At 37.5% G+C, this 14,478-nt stretch overlaps 2 protein-coding genes across 7 annotated transcripts in view; one reads left to right on the top strand and one right to left on the bottom strand.

Moving 5' to 3' along the window:
* Positions 1–2,903, top strand: part of LOC105463410 (ATP binding cassette subfamily E member 1) — a 30,217-nt gene extending 27,314 nt beyond the window's left edge. For both annotated transcript variants that reach the window (XM_011710471.2, XM_011710472.2), the window contains exon 18: positions 2,408–2,903. In XM_011710471.2, the coding sequence (XP_011708773.1) occupies positions 2,408–2,455 (48 nt within the window). In that variant the 3' untranslated portion in view covers positions 2,456–2,903. The remainder of the gene's footprint in view (positions 1–2,407) is intronic.
* LOC105463409 (OTU deubiquitinase 4) overlaps positions 272–14,478 on the bottom strand; it is a 55,872-nt gene continuing 41,665 nt past the window's right edge. For 4 of the 5 annotated variants that reach the window (XM_011710467.2, XM_011710468.2, XM_071092975.1 and 1 more), the window contains one exon: positions 8,424–13,438. In XM_011710467.2, the coding sequence (XP_011708769.1) occupies positions 12,218–13,438 (1,221 nt within the window). In that variant the 3' untranslated portion in view covers positions 8,424–12,217. Of the gene's footprint in view, positions 2,969–8,423; positions 13,439–14,478 lie in introns of those variants that run through there. The other variant, XM_071092976.1, reaches the window with a different exon arrangement.

Here is a 14,478-nt window from a genome sequence, read left to right as displayed (position 1 = left end):
ATATGGCTGGGCACTGTGACTCATGCCTGTATTCGAGCACTTTGGGAGGCCAAGGCAGTCAGCTCATTTGAGGTCAGGAGTTTGAGACCAACCTGGCCAACATGGTGCAACCACATCTCTACTAAAAATGCAAAAATTAGCCGAGTCTGGTGGCAGGCGTCTGTAATCCCAGCTACTCGGGAGGCTGAGGCAGGAGAATTGCTTGAACCTGGGAGGTGGAGGTTATAGTGAGCTGAGATCGTCCCACTGTACTCCAGCCTGGGCAAAAGAGTGAGACTCTATCTAAAAAAATAAAAATTAAAAACAAAAACAGAAAAACACCATATTTTATTTTAAAATTCCTATGTTTTTTACATTTTAAGACCCGATGGCATACTTTAGTCTGCAGTAGGCAGCAGTTGTAATGTAGCTGTCATTGCTGCGTGAAGCCAGAGCTGTTCCCGTTGTCTCTAAGTTGTATCACAGTTGTACTACCTATATTGTTACCATTTAAGATGTCTTGGGGAAGATTACACTAATTCACCATTGTAACAAAGAATTTTGTAAGAATACCTTAACCAATTTCTGTTATATTTTTCAATGCATGATTAAAAGGTATATTTTAGGCCAAGTGCAGTGGCTCATGCCTGTAATCCCAGAACTTTGGGAGGCCAAGGTGGGCGGATCACGAGGTCAGGAGATCAAGACCATCCTGGCTAACTTAACGGTGAAAACCCGTCTCTACTAAAAATACAAAAAATTAGCTAGGCATGGTGGCACGTGCCTGTAATCCCGGCTACTCAAGAGGCTGAGGCAGGAGAATCACTTGAACCCAGGAGGTAGAGGTTGCAGTGAGCCAAGATAGTGCCACTGTACTCCAGCCTGGACAACAGAGTGAGTCTCTGTCCCTGTCCCCCCAATACCCCCCCAAAAAAAGAAAGTATATTTTAAAAGTCTAAACAAGCTCCTGTGATGAGGAAAACATTGTGTCGACTTAATTGACAATGTTTTTTGTCTTTGTAGTACACAGTTGTGCACCCTACAGTTGATTTCCTCTGTGAAATACAGTATTTGTTTATTAAAAGGCAAAAATCTTCATCACTCAGAAACAGAAAGTAAATGAATTCTGAAAGCATTTCTGGGTTGTTTTTTTGGTTTTGGTTTTCGTTTGGGTTTTTTGTTTATTTTTTGTTTGTTTTTTTGAGACACAGTCTCACTCTGTCACCCAGGCTGGAGTGCAGTGATCTCGGCTCACTACAACCTCTGCCTCCTGAGTTCAAGCAATTCTCTGCCTCAGCCTCCTGAGTAGCTAGGATTACAGGTGCCCGCCACCACACCTGACTAATTTTTTGTATTTTTTTAATAGAGACAGAGTTTCACCATCTTGGCCATGCTGGTCTTGAACTTCTGACCTCGTGATCCACCTGCCTTGGCCTCCCAAAGTGCTGGGATTACAGGCGTGAGCCACCATGCTGGCCATCATTTCTGTGTTTAATATCTGCAGTGCCTCAAAGTGTTTACATTTTATCACTCTATATCCATCCTTAATGCTTAAAAGCTTTAGAAGTATGTTATATATAGTTCTGCTGTGGCATTTATTTTCATATTTGTAAGTCCTAGCTTTGCTGCTAAACCGTGAGCTCTTGGAATGCCAGAGGCAAAGTTATCTTGCACGTCATTGTATTCTTAAGCACCTAACAGTATGTCTGGATGCCCTTACCCTTTATTATATATTTTGTTTTTAAATGATTGATATTACTTCTTGGCCAGGATAGAGAAATGGTAAGTTCTCACATAAAATTGAAGAGTTGTCTCAGTTTTGAAAAGCATATTGGGTAGAAAAGAAGAATTTCTTCTGAAGCATTAAGGACACTTTGTATTGTCATTTTCTTAGATAGACTTGTGGTTCAGTCACCATGAGTTAATCATTTCTGTATGCCTACTCACTTTAAGATAGTCATACCTTAATCCTAATAAGAGAACAGCTCAACAAGTAGGTAGGTGAGATTGTTACTGGCCAGTATTGGAAAAAATTATATATATATATATTTTATATAATACGCAGATCTCAGACTGACAGTATGCTACATTTTGGATCTGGACATTAGAGTTGCATTGATGAAAACGGAATTAGTTTTCCCAGAAATAATACATAGCAAAATTTTATATATGTAAGGCATCTTACATAAAGGGACTTCGCTTGAGTTGGTGCAAGTGAGTCATTCTAGCATTAGGGATGGGGCAGAAGTAGTTATCTTTCCATTGAGCAGTGGACCCAGGAATATCCAGAAACAGATGGTGTGTGCAGAACAGGTTGTACAGGCCCTTATGTTGTAAACACTGCTAAGTAATACCATCAGTGAAAGTGTACCTTTACCTATAGTAGAATGGTGTTGCTGATTTTTGTTGCTTCTGTTTTCTTTTTTAGGATGTAGAACAAAAGAAGAGTGGAAACTACTTTTTCCTGGATGATTAGACTGACTCTGAGGATATTGATAAGCCACTTATTAAAAGGAATATTTGCTAGAAATTTTGTCATGTAAAACTTGAATCAGGATTTTATGCCCCAAATACTCTGGAACTTGAAGTATAATTTACTTAATATAACATAAAAAGCCAGTTGGGTTCTAACTTTTCTGTTCCTGATGAGGCCCTTTTGTGCATAATATTCTAAAATGAAGACATTTCAGACTATACAAATTACCTCCAAGTTTTCATGATGTATGGGAAGATTTTCAGTAGGTGTATTATATTCATGTACCAAATGCTGACCAGTGTTGCTCCATTTTTTAAATCTTGAAAAGGGTTTCTGTACTTACCTGGTTTGCCAAGTATGCCAGTGTGAAGAAACTGCCCTTGTTTTAAAAGCTGGTCAAAGATTCCACTGATTGACATTTGATAAATAAACATCAGGATTATGTTTATTATTTGTTTTCAGTCTTTGCACTATCAGTATGTGGTTTCCAAGGAAGATTACTACAAAACACCACTGTTGGAAAAATAGGTATATTTTAATTGTTTTTAATCTTTTTTGGTGCTTTTAAACACGTTTAGCAAAAACCAGTTCAGTTCCCTTCCCCCCCAAAAACCCCTAACTTTACTCTGAATTTTTGTTTTTGCATTCCATAAGGTTCTGTATTCAGTCATTCTCTAGGTAATGTCATTTTTGTACACACATATTTATATAACCACTGATCGAGATTTAGGAAAAAGCATTTCTAAAGAATATTTGCTTCCCTTACAACTACAGACTCGAAATCTTTAAAGATGGTGCCTAAGCATCTGTGTATTTTTTTTAAGTTCCACAGATTTTTCTGGTGGGTAGCCAAGGATTATGAACCATGTCCCAAAAGGCAACATTAATGCAAAAGTCCCCAGATAGCAATACAAAGTATCCCTTGGTACCACATATATTCATTTCTGAGTTTGGATATAGAGCACATTATCTAAACTATTTTTTAGTTCCAAAAGCCCATCTAAATTTCTTGAGTTTCTGAATTTTGAACAAGATAGCCTGGAGCCTGGAGCCACTTTAAGTTGCACTTCTGACTAAACTGGAATTACGAGTGAGGAAGAGTGTTTACTAAATAAATGACTGGGGCAAGCAAAATTGAGGGGAAATTAGAAAGTATTTGACAGACTTTAAGAGCTACTTGAAATAATGGAAGTCTTGATTAAAATGCAAATAATGGCTAGAAAGTATGGTTTAACTGGACCCCATTATGCCTTTTAAAAAATAATTTCAGTAACCCATAAATACATGTTATAAAAAATTCAGATATACAGAATGGAATAAAAAAATTATCTCCCTTTATTACCCTCACAAAGGTTAACCAGCGTTTGAATTTAATAATGTATATTCTTTCATGCTTTTTTCTGTGCACTTACCTAAGTGTGTATATGTAAAGGGTTTGTTTTGTACACAAATGGGATTATACTAAAATAAGTAATGCCTATTTTTAAGGATAGGTTAAATTTGTGAATTATTATTTCAAATATATTGAATAAAATAAGCAAAAGCTATTGTTATTTACTGATCCTGGATTGTCTTAAAGAAAGTACTTGTGATATAAGAAGAGCACAATTCTACTTACTGCTAATGACAGAATATATATTAAAAGTATTTTCATGTAAATGAAATTTAAAATATGGATCTTAAAATTTTACATAGCAATAGAAAGGCCTACAATTGCTAACACAAGAAAAATATTTATAAAATCAGTATTACATAGAGCATCAATGCAGACGTTAGCAAAAAGAATGAGACGACTTGATATGTCCTAATTGGAAAAAGTCTCAAATACTTAAAAAACAAAAAATTGGAACAGTTTATATACTACCATTTTTGTGAAAATATACAGAATATTGAAATATACAAAGGAATACTCAGATTGCTTTTGACAAGGACAATTTGATCAAATAGAAAAAGGAGACATTTATATATACACATATATAATACCCTTTGAATTTTACATTTTGCATGGATTAAAAATCATTGAAATTTTTTTTTGTCTTTTGGGCTTTTTTTTTTTGAGGTGGAGTCTCGCTCTGTCACCCAGGCTGGAGTGCAATGATGCGATCTGCACTTATTGCAACCTCCGCCTCCCAGGTTCAAGCAGTTCTCCTGCCTCAGCCTCCCCAGTAGCTGGGATTACAGGCACCCGCCACCACGCCCAGCTATTTTTGTATTTTTAGTAGAGACGGAGTTTCACCATGTTGGCCATGCTGGTCTCGAACTGAACCTCAGGTAATCCACCCACCTTGGCCTCCCAACGTGCTGGGGTTACAGGCATGAGCCGCTGCGCCCGGCCATTGAAGTTTTTAAATCGTCACTGGATAATCCATATTTTCTGTGTTCACTTCGTGTAGTCTTAAAGGCAGTGTATTGATGCTACAACTAATTTTTGTAATTTAGGTTAACCTAATAATTTTAGACTACAAGCATTTTTAAGTCCAGTCTTCTATCTGTCTTAACACTCAGTATATATAGCATGGTGTCTGGCATGTAGTGGTCTACTGTATTGAAGGAATGAACCTGCATGTCTCAGAGAAAGTAGAAAGACTACAAAACTGCTGTGTTCTATAATTTCCTTTATGTTCATCAATATATTTGGATACAGGTATGTCAAGTCCTTAACCCCAGTGCCTAGTCTGTTGTGAGCACTCAGTGAGTGGTTCAGAGAGAAAGTAATCATTCTGGGTTGGAATGTCAGAAAGGACTACAGAAAGTTATTAGGTCCCAGGAAACAGTAATAGCACCCATCTTACTGAGTTAAAAGGAGAAGTGAGATAATCCACGAAAAGCAAAATACATGTCTGGTGAGAGGCAGAAAGGAACATGGGCATTTAAGAGATTAATGGAAGGAAATGATGGATACAGGCTGATTGTGATGAGCTTTCTGTGCCTTCCAGATTGAAGTTAGTTTTTTACATGCTGAAAGTAGGAATTGAAGAGATAAAGCAAGGCCAGTTAGAGAAGCAGAAATATCAAGACAGTAGTTGTTCCAGAGCTTCTACTTTAATTGTTCACCCCTTTATCTTAATTTTTTAAAACCTTTCTACTCTGTCCAATTAATACATGCAGGTCTAAAGTTGGGTGCATACTGTGCTGTTGCTCTCGGAAGATGGTTTCCTTTGTAGTGTTTCAGTTTGTGAGATGTTCAGTGAGGCTGTATCTGAAAATTCTGAGATTTTGTGTAGCAAATACCGTTTCTCCTCAGCCCTGTACTCACCACCACCACTACCACTTCTGCCAATTTGTTAGGGAGACAGTATGCCCAGTCCCACATGGTTGGTCATAATTGGTCTAAGACATAGAAAGTCTTCTTCCATACTTTCCTAGTCTCTTGCAGTTAAGCCATATGACCTAACTGCAAGAGTTCTAACCAGTAAATTGAAACCTCTTGAGGGTTTTCTAGACAGTATCTGAAGAAAACCTCTTGTTTTCCTAATAAAGGGAAATGATTATCTGGTACTGCTTCTTGAGGGTGTAGTATATGGAGCAAGCATTTTACGCCCATAAGGTGATACATATAAGGGAAATGCAAAACAAGCTACAAAAATGTTACTCCTGACATCAAAACACTGCACAACTGCCAGCAGCCACTTCTCCACATTTCTTGAGAAATCCCTATTTGTTTAAACCTGGTTAAGTCACTGGTTTCCTGTTTGCCATCAAGAAACCTCCCTGGCTGAGGTCTTTCCCTTCAGAGGCTCTCCATTCGCCTTCTGCCAGCGGAGCCAAGTGTGTTACCACCCTGGAACCACTTTTCAGTTTTCCTAGTTTGTGACTTTCAGGACCTCAAACCTAAATGAATGTGGTAACATTTTCTTTCAGTGGTGGTTTTGTTTTTTGCCTTTAAGAAACTGGATCCCAGGCCAAGATAGTTTTGTCTGGGAATTTTTAATTTCACTCCTTTTCGCTGGGATGACTGGCTTTAATGAAAATGTTTGTTCCAGCTCCCAACCTTGCATGTGTATAGGTCTCCCACGTCAATGGTCACTTTACGTCTGTGCTTCTGGTTTCTTGTCTCCATTTATAAAAGTATCTTATAAAACTATAAAATACTTAAATGCTTTTACTACTAGTTTGGAGGGATGCAACAAGTAACAAGTATATCCCTAGATAGGTAAATTGCAGTTTATTTCATCTGAAGGTTGTTAGTCCAAAGCCAAGGTTCTCATTTTTTAAAAAAGAAATTGGCTTACTACATAGAATTTTGTTATCAATCAGTTAACCTGCCAGTTAAGAATATTCATAGGGGTAGGAGGCCTTAAGAACCACACTCATCTATATTTACATCTTTTTTTTTTTTTTTGAGACGGCGCCTCACTATCGCCTAGGCTGGAGTGCAGTGGCATGATTTCGGCTCACTGCAACTTCCGCCTCCCAGGTTCAAGTGATTCTCCTGCCTCAGCTGGGATTACAGGCACGTGCCACCACGCCCAGCTAATTTTCGTATTTTTAGTAGAGACGGAGTTTCACCATGTTGGTCAGGCTGGTCTTGAGCTCCTGACCTCGTGATCCACCCGCCTCGGCCTCCCAAAGTGCTGGGATTACAGATGTGGGCCACAGCACCTGGCCTACCATTAACATCTTTATAATGTTTTTTACTAAATGTGAAAAATAAAATATAATTACAGGAATATTATGTATTCTAAAGCCCCAGTTTCTCTAATGAATTCATTACAGAAAAATCAGTTTCAAAAACTAATGTTTATACCAATGTCTGTATGTAGCTTTTCTTAGAAAACTCAACCCTATTAAAGTATTCTGGGGGTCTACGTTTCATGAAGAACTCACAGATTAAGTTAGGGTGCAAAAGTTTATGAAGGGAAGCTGTGTTTAAACTTCCTCTTTCATAGTTATTTACATTCTCATACTATGCCCTAGTCCCAGACATAAGTCTTTGAAAGATAAGTGAAAGTTTAATTATTCAAAGTGAAAAGCAGGCCCTTTGTATCAGACACTTTGGAGACCACTGACTTAATTTGGGTCACTCCCATTCACTTCTGGTGTGACCAGTTCTGCAAGAGCCCCCCAATCCAGCCACAAACACACCTCTTACTAACCAGCTCTCACACTGGCTTCTCTATTGACTCCATGGATAAACCCACGGCATACTGCCAAGAAAATGTTTCCCCTTTTTCTCCTTCCTCCCTTTCCCACAAGGTTCTCTATTTTACTCAGCTCCTAAAGCAGTCTCAAATAAAAGTTCCACATGCCGACTCTCATCATCTTTAAAATGGCTCATCCTCCTTCCCAGCTTGCTGACCCTGTTCCTAGATCACTCACTTTTCTGTCAAATACTTAAACTGAAAGAGGCTCTTGTTTCAGGTTCGGCCTCCTCAGGAAGCCAGATTAACAGAAAGTTCATGTTGTATGTAAACAAGTATTGACTTGATAATATTCTTTGGTAACTTTTATAAAGAAAAAAAGGCTTTAAGAAATTGAGTTTTCAGAGTATAAAGTATACTTTATACAAAGTAAGTACACTGTTTTCAAAACATTCAATTTGCTTCACCTTTAGCCAACATAAATATCACTGAATGCTAAATGTAAAAACCATTAAAAAACAATTTAATCCATATTCTTAGATATTCTGCACATTCCCATTTAGTCATTGCAGAAAAAAATGGTAGCACTAGCTATAAAATCACTTAAAACTAGACTCAAATACAAGTCCTACCACTTACTAGTTGCATAACCCTAAGCAAATAACTTGGCCTCAGTTTCATTATATAAAGTAGGGAAAATTACAGTACCCATAGATTATAAATTCTACATGGCTTTTAGTTGCATGTAGGAGAATGCAACTAGCTGGAAAAATGTCACGGAAATCATTTATTTTAAGGAGTTTACAAAAATTCTTAAGATTTACATGCTATATTACACCTGGTTAACCCTGGAACCAAAGAATAACAAGCAGAATCAAGAGACAAAATTTAATATATGCACACAGTTTTATATATAATGCAGCATCACACCATGTAGGGCATTTACTCTTATTTTATACATTCAGATATGTTTGAAACACTTCTTAAGGCTACAAAACAGAACATAGAAAAATAAACAGGAATATATTCAACACTTACAAAAAGTGATATGATAAAGAATATAAAGTACTAGTTTCCTTTTAACACTTCAAAAGATATGTATATATACTTTTTTTTACAAGTAACATCACAAATGATCACATCTTCACATGCTCTTAAAGTATTATTTGTACTCAGTGTAAGGCTATTATCGTTTTTCATACATAAAATTTTCTAGCTCTGTAACACAATGCAATTTTTAATCCATTCAAGTAAGTTCAACCCCAAAGTTGCCGCTTCCCAGCATTAAGACATGCACCCACCCCTCTTCTAAGATTTTCTAAAACTTCTATTTCAGGGAGAAAGATCTCTTTTAAAAAATAATCCCAATTAGTGGGAGAGTAAATGGCTGACACTAGTAGCAAAACCTTAGTTATTTGAAAATAACATATTGGAAAATGAGACATTATTAGGATTTTAAACAAAAACAATAGCATTTAGACATAAAGTAGGGAGCAAAATACAGTAAACAGAAACAGTGTAGCCAAATATGCATTCTCTTCAGCTACACTAGAGTGGACCTTGCTGAGTACCCTTAAGTAAAAGACAAAACATTACCTCATCTAAAAAGGAAGGTAAAACAAAAGAGGCAAAAATAAATATTGCTAGTTTCTAGGATGGCTGAATGTTTTCTAAACCAGAAATGGTTAGAAAGGAACTTTATTGCACCAAGTCAATCATAAGCAAGTTTGCAGTTCACAGGCATTTTAATTCAACCTTGAGTCACAAAAAAAACAACACACTGCAAGAATACAGTCTGCATTAAATAAGATATCGGCATGTGGTCTGGGAAAACCTCCTCTTGCCAGGTCAAGGCAGGGTCTGAGCTTAGCCCTGCCATGAAAATGAATTTGTGGGTTATCAGTAAACAGTATGAGGACTACACAGATGCCAGCATCCTGCTGCCAAGGAGGACATGGGGCAAGAGTTGAAGATTTATTTGAGAGCAAATGAACTTGAAGAGACGTACACAACACCAAAAGGAAAAGGGGGCTGGAATCAAGTTCAGCCAAAGCACCTAACACAAAAAACAGGTGAGCTTTGGTCAGTCTGTTCTTCAAAATATGTATGACCATAATATGGTGAAGTTTCATAATTTTCCAACTCAAAAATACAAATGATCCTCAGTTCTATACTTTTGCCTCTATTCTCTTATAAAGAAATATGTCAACATACAGTATGACATAAACAGTTAAAATGAAGGACAAAAGCTTGCTTAGCCTTAGTTTGACCTCAGCATAAGGCAAAATCCCCTGGACTAATTAACACATTTAAAAACAAACTTAAAGGAAAAAAAGAAAACCAACCTTCATGCAAAGATTAATTTTAAAACTATCAAAAGTCAGTTCTTTTATTCCAGAGGTCACTGAGAAAAGTACCATCTGCTAAAATTCTCTTTCAAGCACTTTTTCCATCATATCCAAGAGGTGAGACATGAGAAACAGAAAGCAAATCAATGTTTCCTTCAGGAACTATCTTCTGTTACTCAATTGAGGTAAGACAAAGTGACAATGAAGACATGAATAGTATTTCCAATTTTTAAACATTTTCAGAAGCTGAGATCAAACCCCAGTCAATAAAATGCAGGACACCAGAAGCAACAACTTATTTTGGACTCCTGAGATCAAACACATTGAACTTTCAAATCTGGTGTTTATATCAATATGTGATTTTCATTAAAATCAGGTAAGCTAGTCCTACATAAAAAAGCATGAGCTGAAAGTAGAGGACCCTCTATCTTCTCATTCCTTAACTGAGCCACTGATGTTAAGAAAAAAAAAAATGGCTTAAGCGGTACCTTCAACAACTATTCTAGTTTAGAAGGTGACAACAAATTCCTTTCAATAGGTTCTCTCAAAAAATTTTTTCCACACAACCATCCCAGTCTTTACAATTTTTTACCTAGCACCATCATAATAAAATGTTATCTTTCAAAGTGCTCTCTAAAATCCTGTTACATTATCTAAATGCTAATCACTACTCAAATCAGCAGTTACACAGACGTTAGGTAATTAAAACAGCACAGAGGTAAATAACCATTATTACAGTACAGTGGCGATTCACTGAGCCCAGCTGGCATCCAAACATTCCCATAGGTTATCAGAGAACCCAGAAAACTCATCTGTTTCAGTTCGTCAAATTCAAGTGAATTGTATTTTCTTAAGTAATTTGCTTTACAAAAAAAGAAAGTCACCGCATCTGGTTTTGGCTAGGTATATTACACATGGCATGCAAAGAGAAATTACTACTGTGTTATTTGCATAGCACTCAAACTTCCTGATCAGAAGATAATCTCAACATAATAAAAGTGGATTTTCACATTGGTATGTACAAATAAGAAATACAAGCTACAGTTATTTTTACAAATAACACAGATGAATGAATACTGTGTTAATTCAGAGAGTCCAATCTCCAAATGAGAAGAGTGCAACATGCAAAGGGAACCTCTAGTGAATACTGCAAAGACTGGAAGAAACCAGGATGGAATTTGTTACCTACCTAAGGGTAACAAGCTATAAAATGCAAAGCAAAACCATTTTCTAGCAGCATCCTCTAGAAAAGAACTAGAAAGTCACAATCATATTATCTTCTATACAATAGTTCCAGCCCTGACAAGTAGAACATGCAAGTGTAAAGTGAAAGTGATACACAACCAATGGTTCAAAGGGGAAAAAACAAAAACAAAAAACAAAAATACACAGTAACTCTAGAAACCTGTCAAGCTAAAAATTTTTAACATTTCTTCTCACAAAATATTTAGAATCTGTCAGTGCATTAGTGTTAAAGTGGCATTAAAAAAACTTCTGCAGTTCTAACTGATGCAGATTATTTTCAAAATGCATAGCATCTACATTTCTTTCGAGTAGGCACCATGATATTTACACCAGTGCTAAGAATTCTTGGTGGAAACAGCCATTTCATTGGATTTCCTACTATTCTTCTATGCAATCTCAACAAATACCAAAATTCAAAAATATACCTTATGAATATTAAAAGAACTATATACAACATTGCTAAGACACAGTTAATAGGCTGCCTTATGTGAATATTAAAGAGAAGACATTATTCAAGTTTGACAGATATTGAGATGAAAGGCCTTTGGGTTGGAAGCATTTTAAAAGACAACAGTGTTTTAGGCTGAGAATTGTTTGAGCCCAGTTTATGACTAAGGCATTGCATAATAAAATATACATTTCTATTTGGTGCAACGTTATGTTTGGAATCTATAGTGTGTCAAATGGTATATTTTCTTGTCACTTTAGTAAACACTATAAAGCACACATTTCCAACATTTGAAATCAAACTTATAAACTTATAAGGAAAAAGCCAAACACTAAATCTATAATGTTTTATATTAAGCTGTTTATAAAAAATACTTTAACAAACTTATCTTCTACTTTTTACGGGGACAGTCGCTTGATAAATAAAACAGATTCTGAATGAAGATAACTGGCAATGCCAGGAATTAACCTGTCCCCTTGAAGTCATGTCCAAAATGTCTTGTCCAGTATGGGAGTGAAGGTAAGGGGGCTGGGGAGGGGAAAGAGTTCCAACTGGGGTTTTTACTTTATTGTATTTTTTTAAAGCCTTCAGAAACATTCCACCTAAGAGTTTCTGTTAGAAAATATTTCAGCAACAACCATCAAGTGTGCTGTCCCCTATGGCCATCTCCCATCCCTGATCTCCTCCTATCTCCCCTAAATGGTCGTCCTCTGACATTTCGATGGTACTGATAACCTTCATCCCGACTTCTGCTTGGCTGTCCTTTCCAGGACTCCTCACCTCTCACATGTTGATATCCGCCCCTACCAGAATAGCCCCAATCATTTTTGTACTTCCTACTTCCATAAGTTTGATTATAGAACTGCTTAGATCTACCACTTCTCAAAATATTAGACACTTCGTTTTCATCTTCTGAACTCTCTTCTTTTGGTCTTTGCACTCTGCTATCCACAGAGTTGGCCCCAGGGCTGACCACATCAGCAGCAGTCTTAGGATCTTTTACTTTTTCTGTTTTTTCTTTCAGACTTTGAATGGTCCTTTTAGGTTCAAGTTCAACAGGCACAGTTTCTCTCTCTCTGTTTAGAATCTGAGTGGGAGGATGAGCCTTTCCCTCTGCTACAGGAGGGACGGAAGCCAATGCCATATCTGCCTTTCGTGTCTGGGATGATTGCTCTGTCCGGCCTTCTTCCGGCTTACTGCTCACACTTGCTTCAGGGAGAGAATGTACATGTTCACCCCTGGCTTCTGGAAACTCATCTACTGTTGAAACTGAACCACAATCTTTAGACAGATCCAGATTTTCCAGAGACAGATCCAATTCTCCTTTCTCATCAGAGGGCAGGACAATATTCTGCCTCATTACTGGATTTTCTATGAATCCCTGAAAAGGGTACCCATACCAAACATGAGGAAAGAAAGGAGGTGCAATAGGAACTGGGCCTAAGAATGGATTGGGTCCAAAAGATGGTTGGGGGAACATATTCTTGCCACTTAGTGACTCTTCATAATCAGCATGCAGAAGCTGCCCAGGGGTCTCAGATTCAAGATCAGCCTGGTAAGACAATTGTCCATGACTTTCGGACACCTGAGATGGAGGGATAACCAGAGGTGAAGAAAATGTCGGCGGTCCAATCTCTGGCTGTGGCATTTGACCATTAACACTGGCCTCAGTCTGCATAGGAAAGTGGGCATCAGTACAGGTACAGTCACTTTCATTTTGAGCAGCAGGAGCCTCTTGGAACCAGGGATTATGAGGATAAACAGGGACAGGGACCTTTGGGTACATCCTGCAGGCTGCCAGGTAGGCCTGGTGCAGCGGGTACAGGTAAGAATGTGGGGCCCACATAGGACAACTGTATGCCTAAAAAGACACAAAACAGTTAGACAAAAGAGGCGAAAAAAGAGAGGTTTGGGTGCATATCAATCTACAAGTACTAGGCTCAAGGTAAGTTTCTCATGCCTACAAAGACCACATAATCTATAGTCCAAATACTAAATCACTGTAATAACCAACATGAAAATGAATTACAAAATTCACTGCTTTAAGACTCCATTGCTTGCTCCTGTCCTAAAACCAATCTGAAGTCCTCCTAAGTTGATAGGAGATAGTATTTCTATCACTGACTGTTTAGCTAGACCTGCATTCACATTCTGGCTCTACCACTAACTCATTGTGCCACCCCATGCAGGCCAGTTAACATCTGAATTTGTTTTACTGGGAAAATGCCAGTATGAGAGTAGATGATCTCCAATGTTAGGACTCCACAATTCTAGGAGCCCCCAAGAGTACTCCAAATGTAAGGATTAAGTTAGACCTCTAATCAGGGAGGGATAATGTTGAAAATTAAATATTCCAAATCCTTCCTCTGCAAGATTTCAGCTAAAAACCAAAATATGAAGAAAGTATAACTGGTTAGCTAATTGGCTAACCAATTAAAATCAACATTAAATATAAAATTAACCAATTAATGCAGCAGATGGTAAAATAATCAAGTTTCTTTTTATGAAAGTGGTCAGCAGGCTAAGGTAGGGCACTTCATTTCATAGTTTGACTGTCTAAAACCCACAGAAACTAATGTAGGACAGGAGAAAACCTAACGTTAACAGGGACAGAGTTCTCCAACCTAAGAAAAGCTATTTCTAGACTGACCATTTCCCAAAGGATACCTCTGCTCTTCTAGTCAACAACCACACTATCTTATATAGGAGGATGTACACATTACTTCCTTTGATCTTTTCAATAATGGAGGCAGGTGAAGAATATTACCCCCATTCTATAAATGAAAAAGTTAGGCCCAGATACGCTACATGGCTTGCCCAGGGAAATTCAGCTAAAGAGTGATGGAGCAGAACTTCAAGCCCAGATTTGCATCTAATTAATTCCCAAGCGAGGGCATTTCC

The sequence above is a fragment of the Macaca nemestrina genome, chromosome 3, assembly GCF_043159975.1.
Source record: "Macaca nemestrina isolate mMacNem1 chromosome 3, mMacNem.hap1, whole genome shotgun sequence".
NCBI classification, from domain to species: Eukaryota; Metazoa; Chordata; class Mammalia; order Primates; family Cercopithecidae; genus Macaca; species Macaca nemestrina.
The sequence above is the reverse complement of the archived record's forward strand: the minus strand, read 5'-3'. Positions and strand labels throughout refer to the sequence as shown.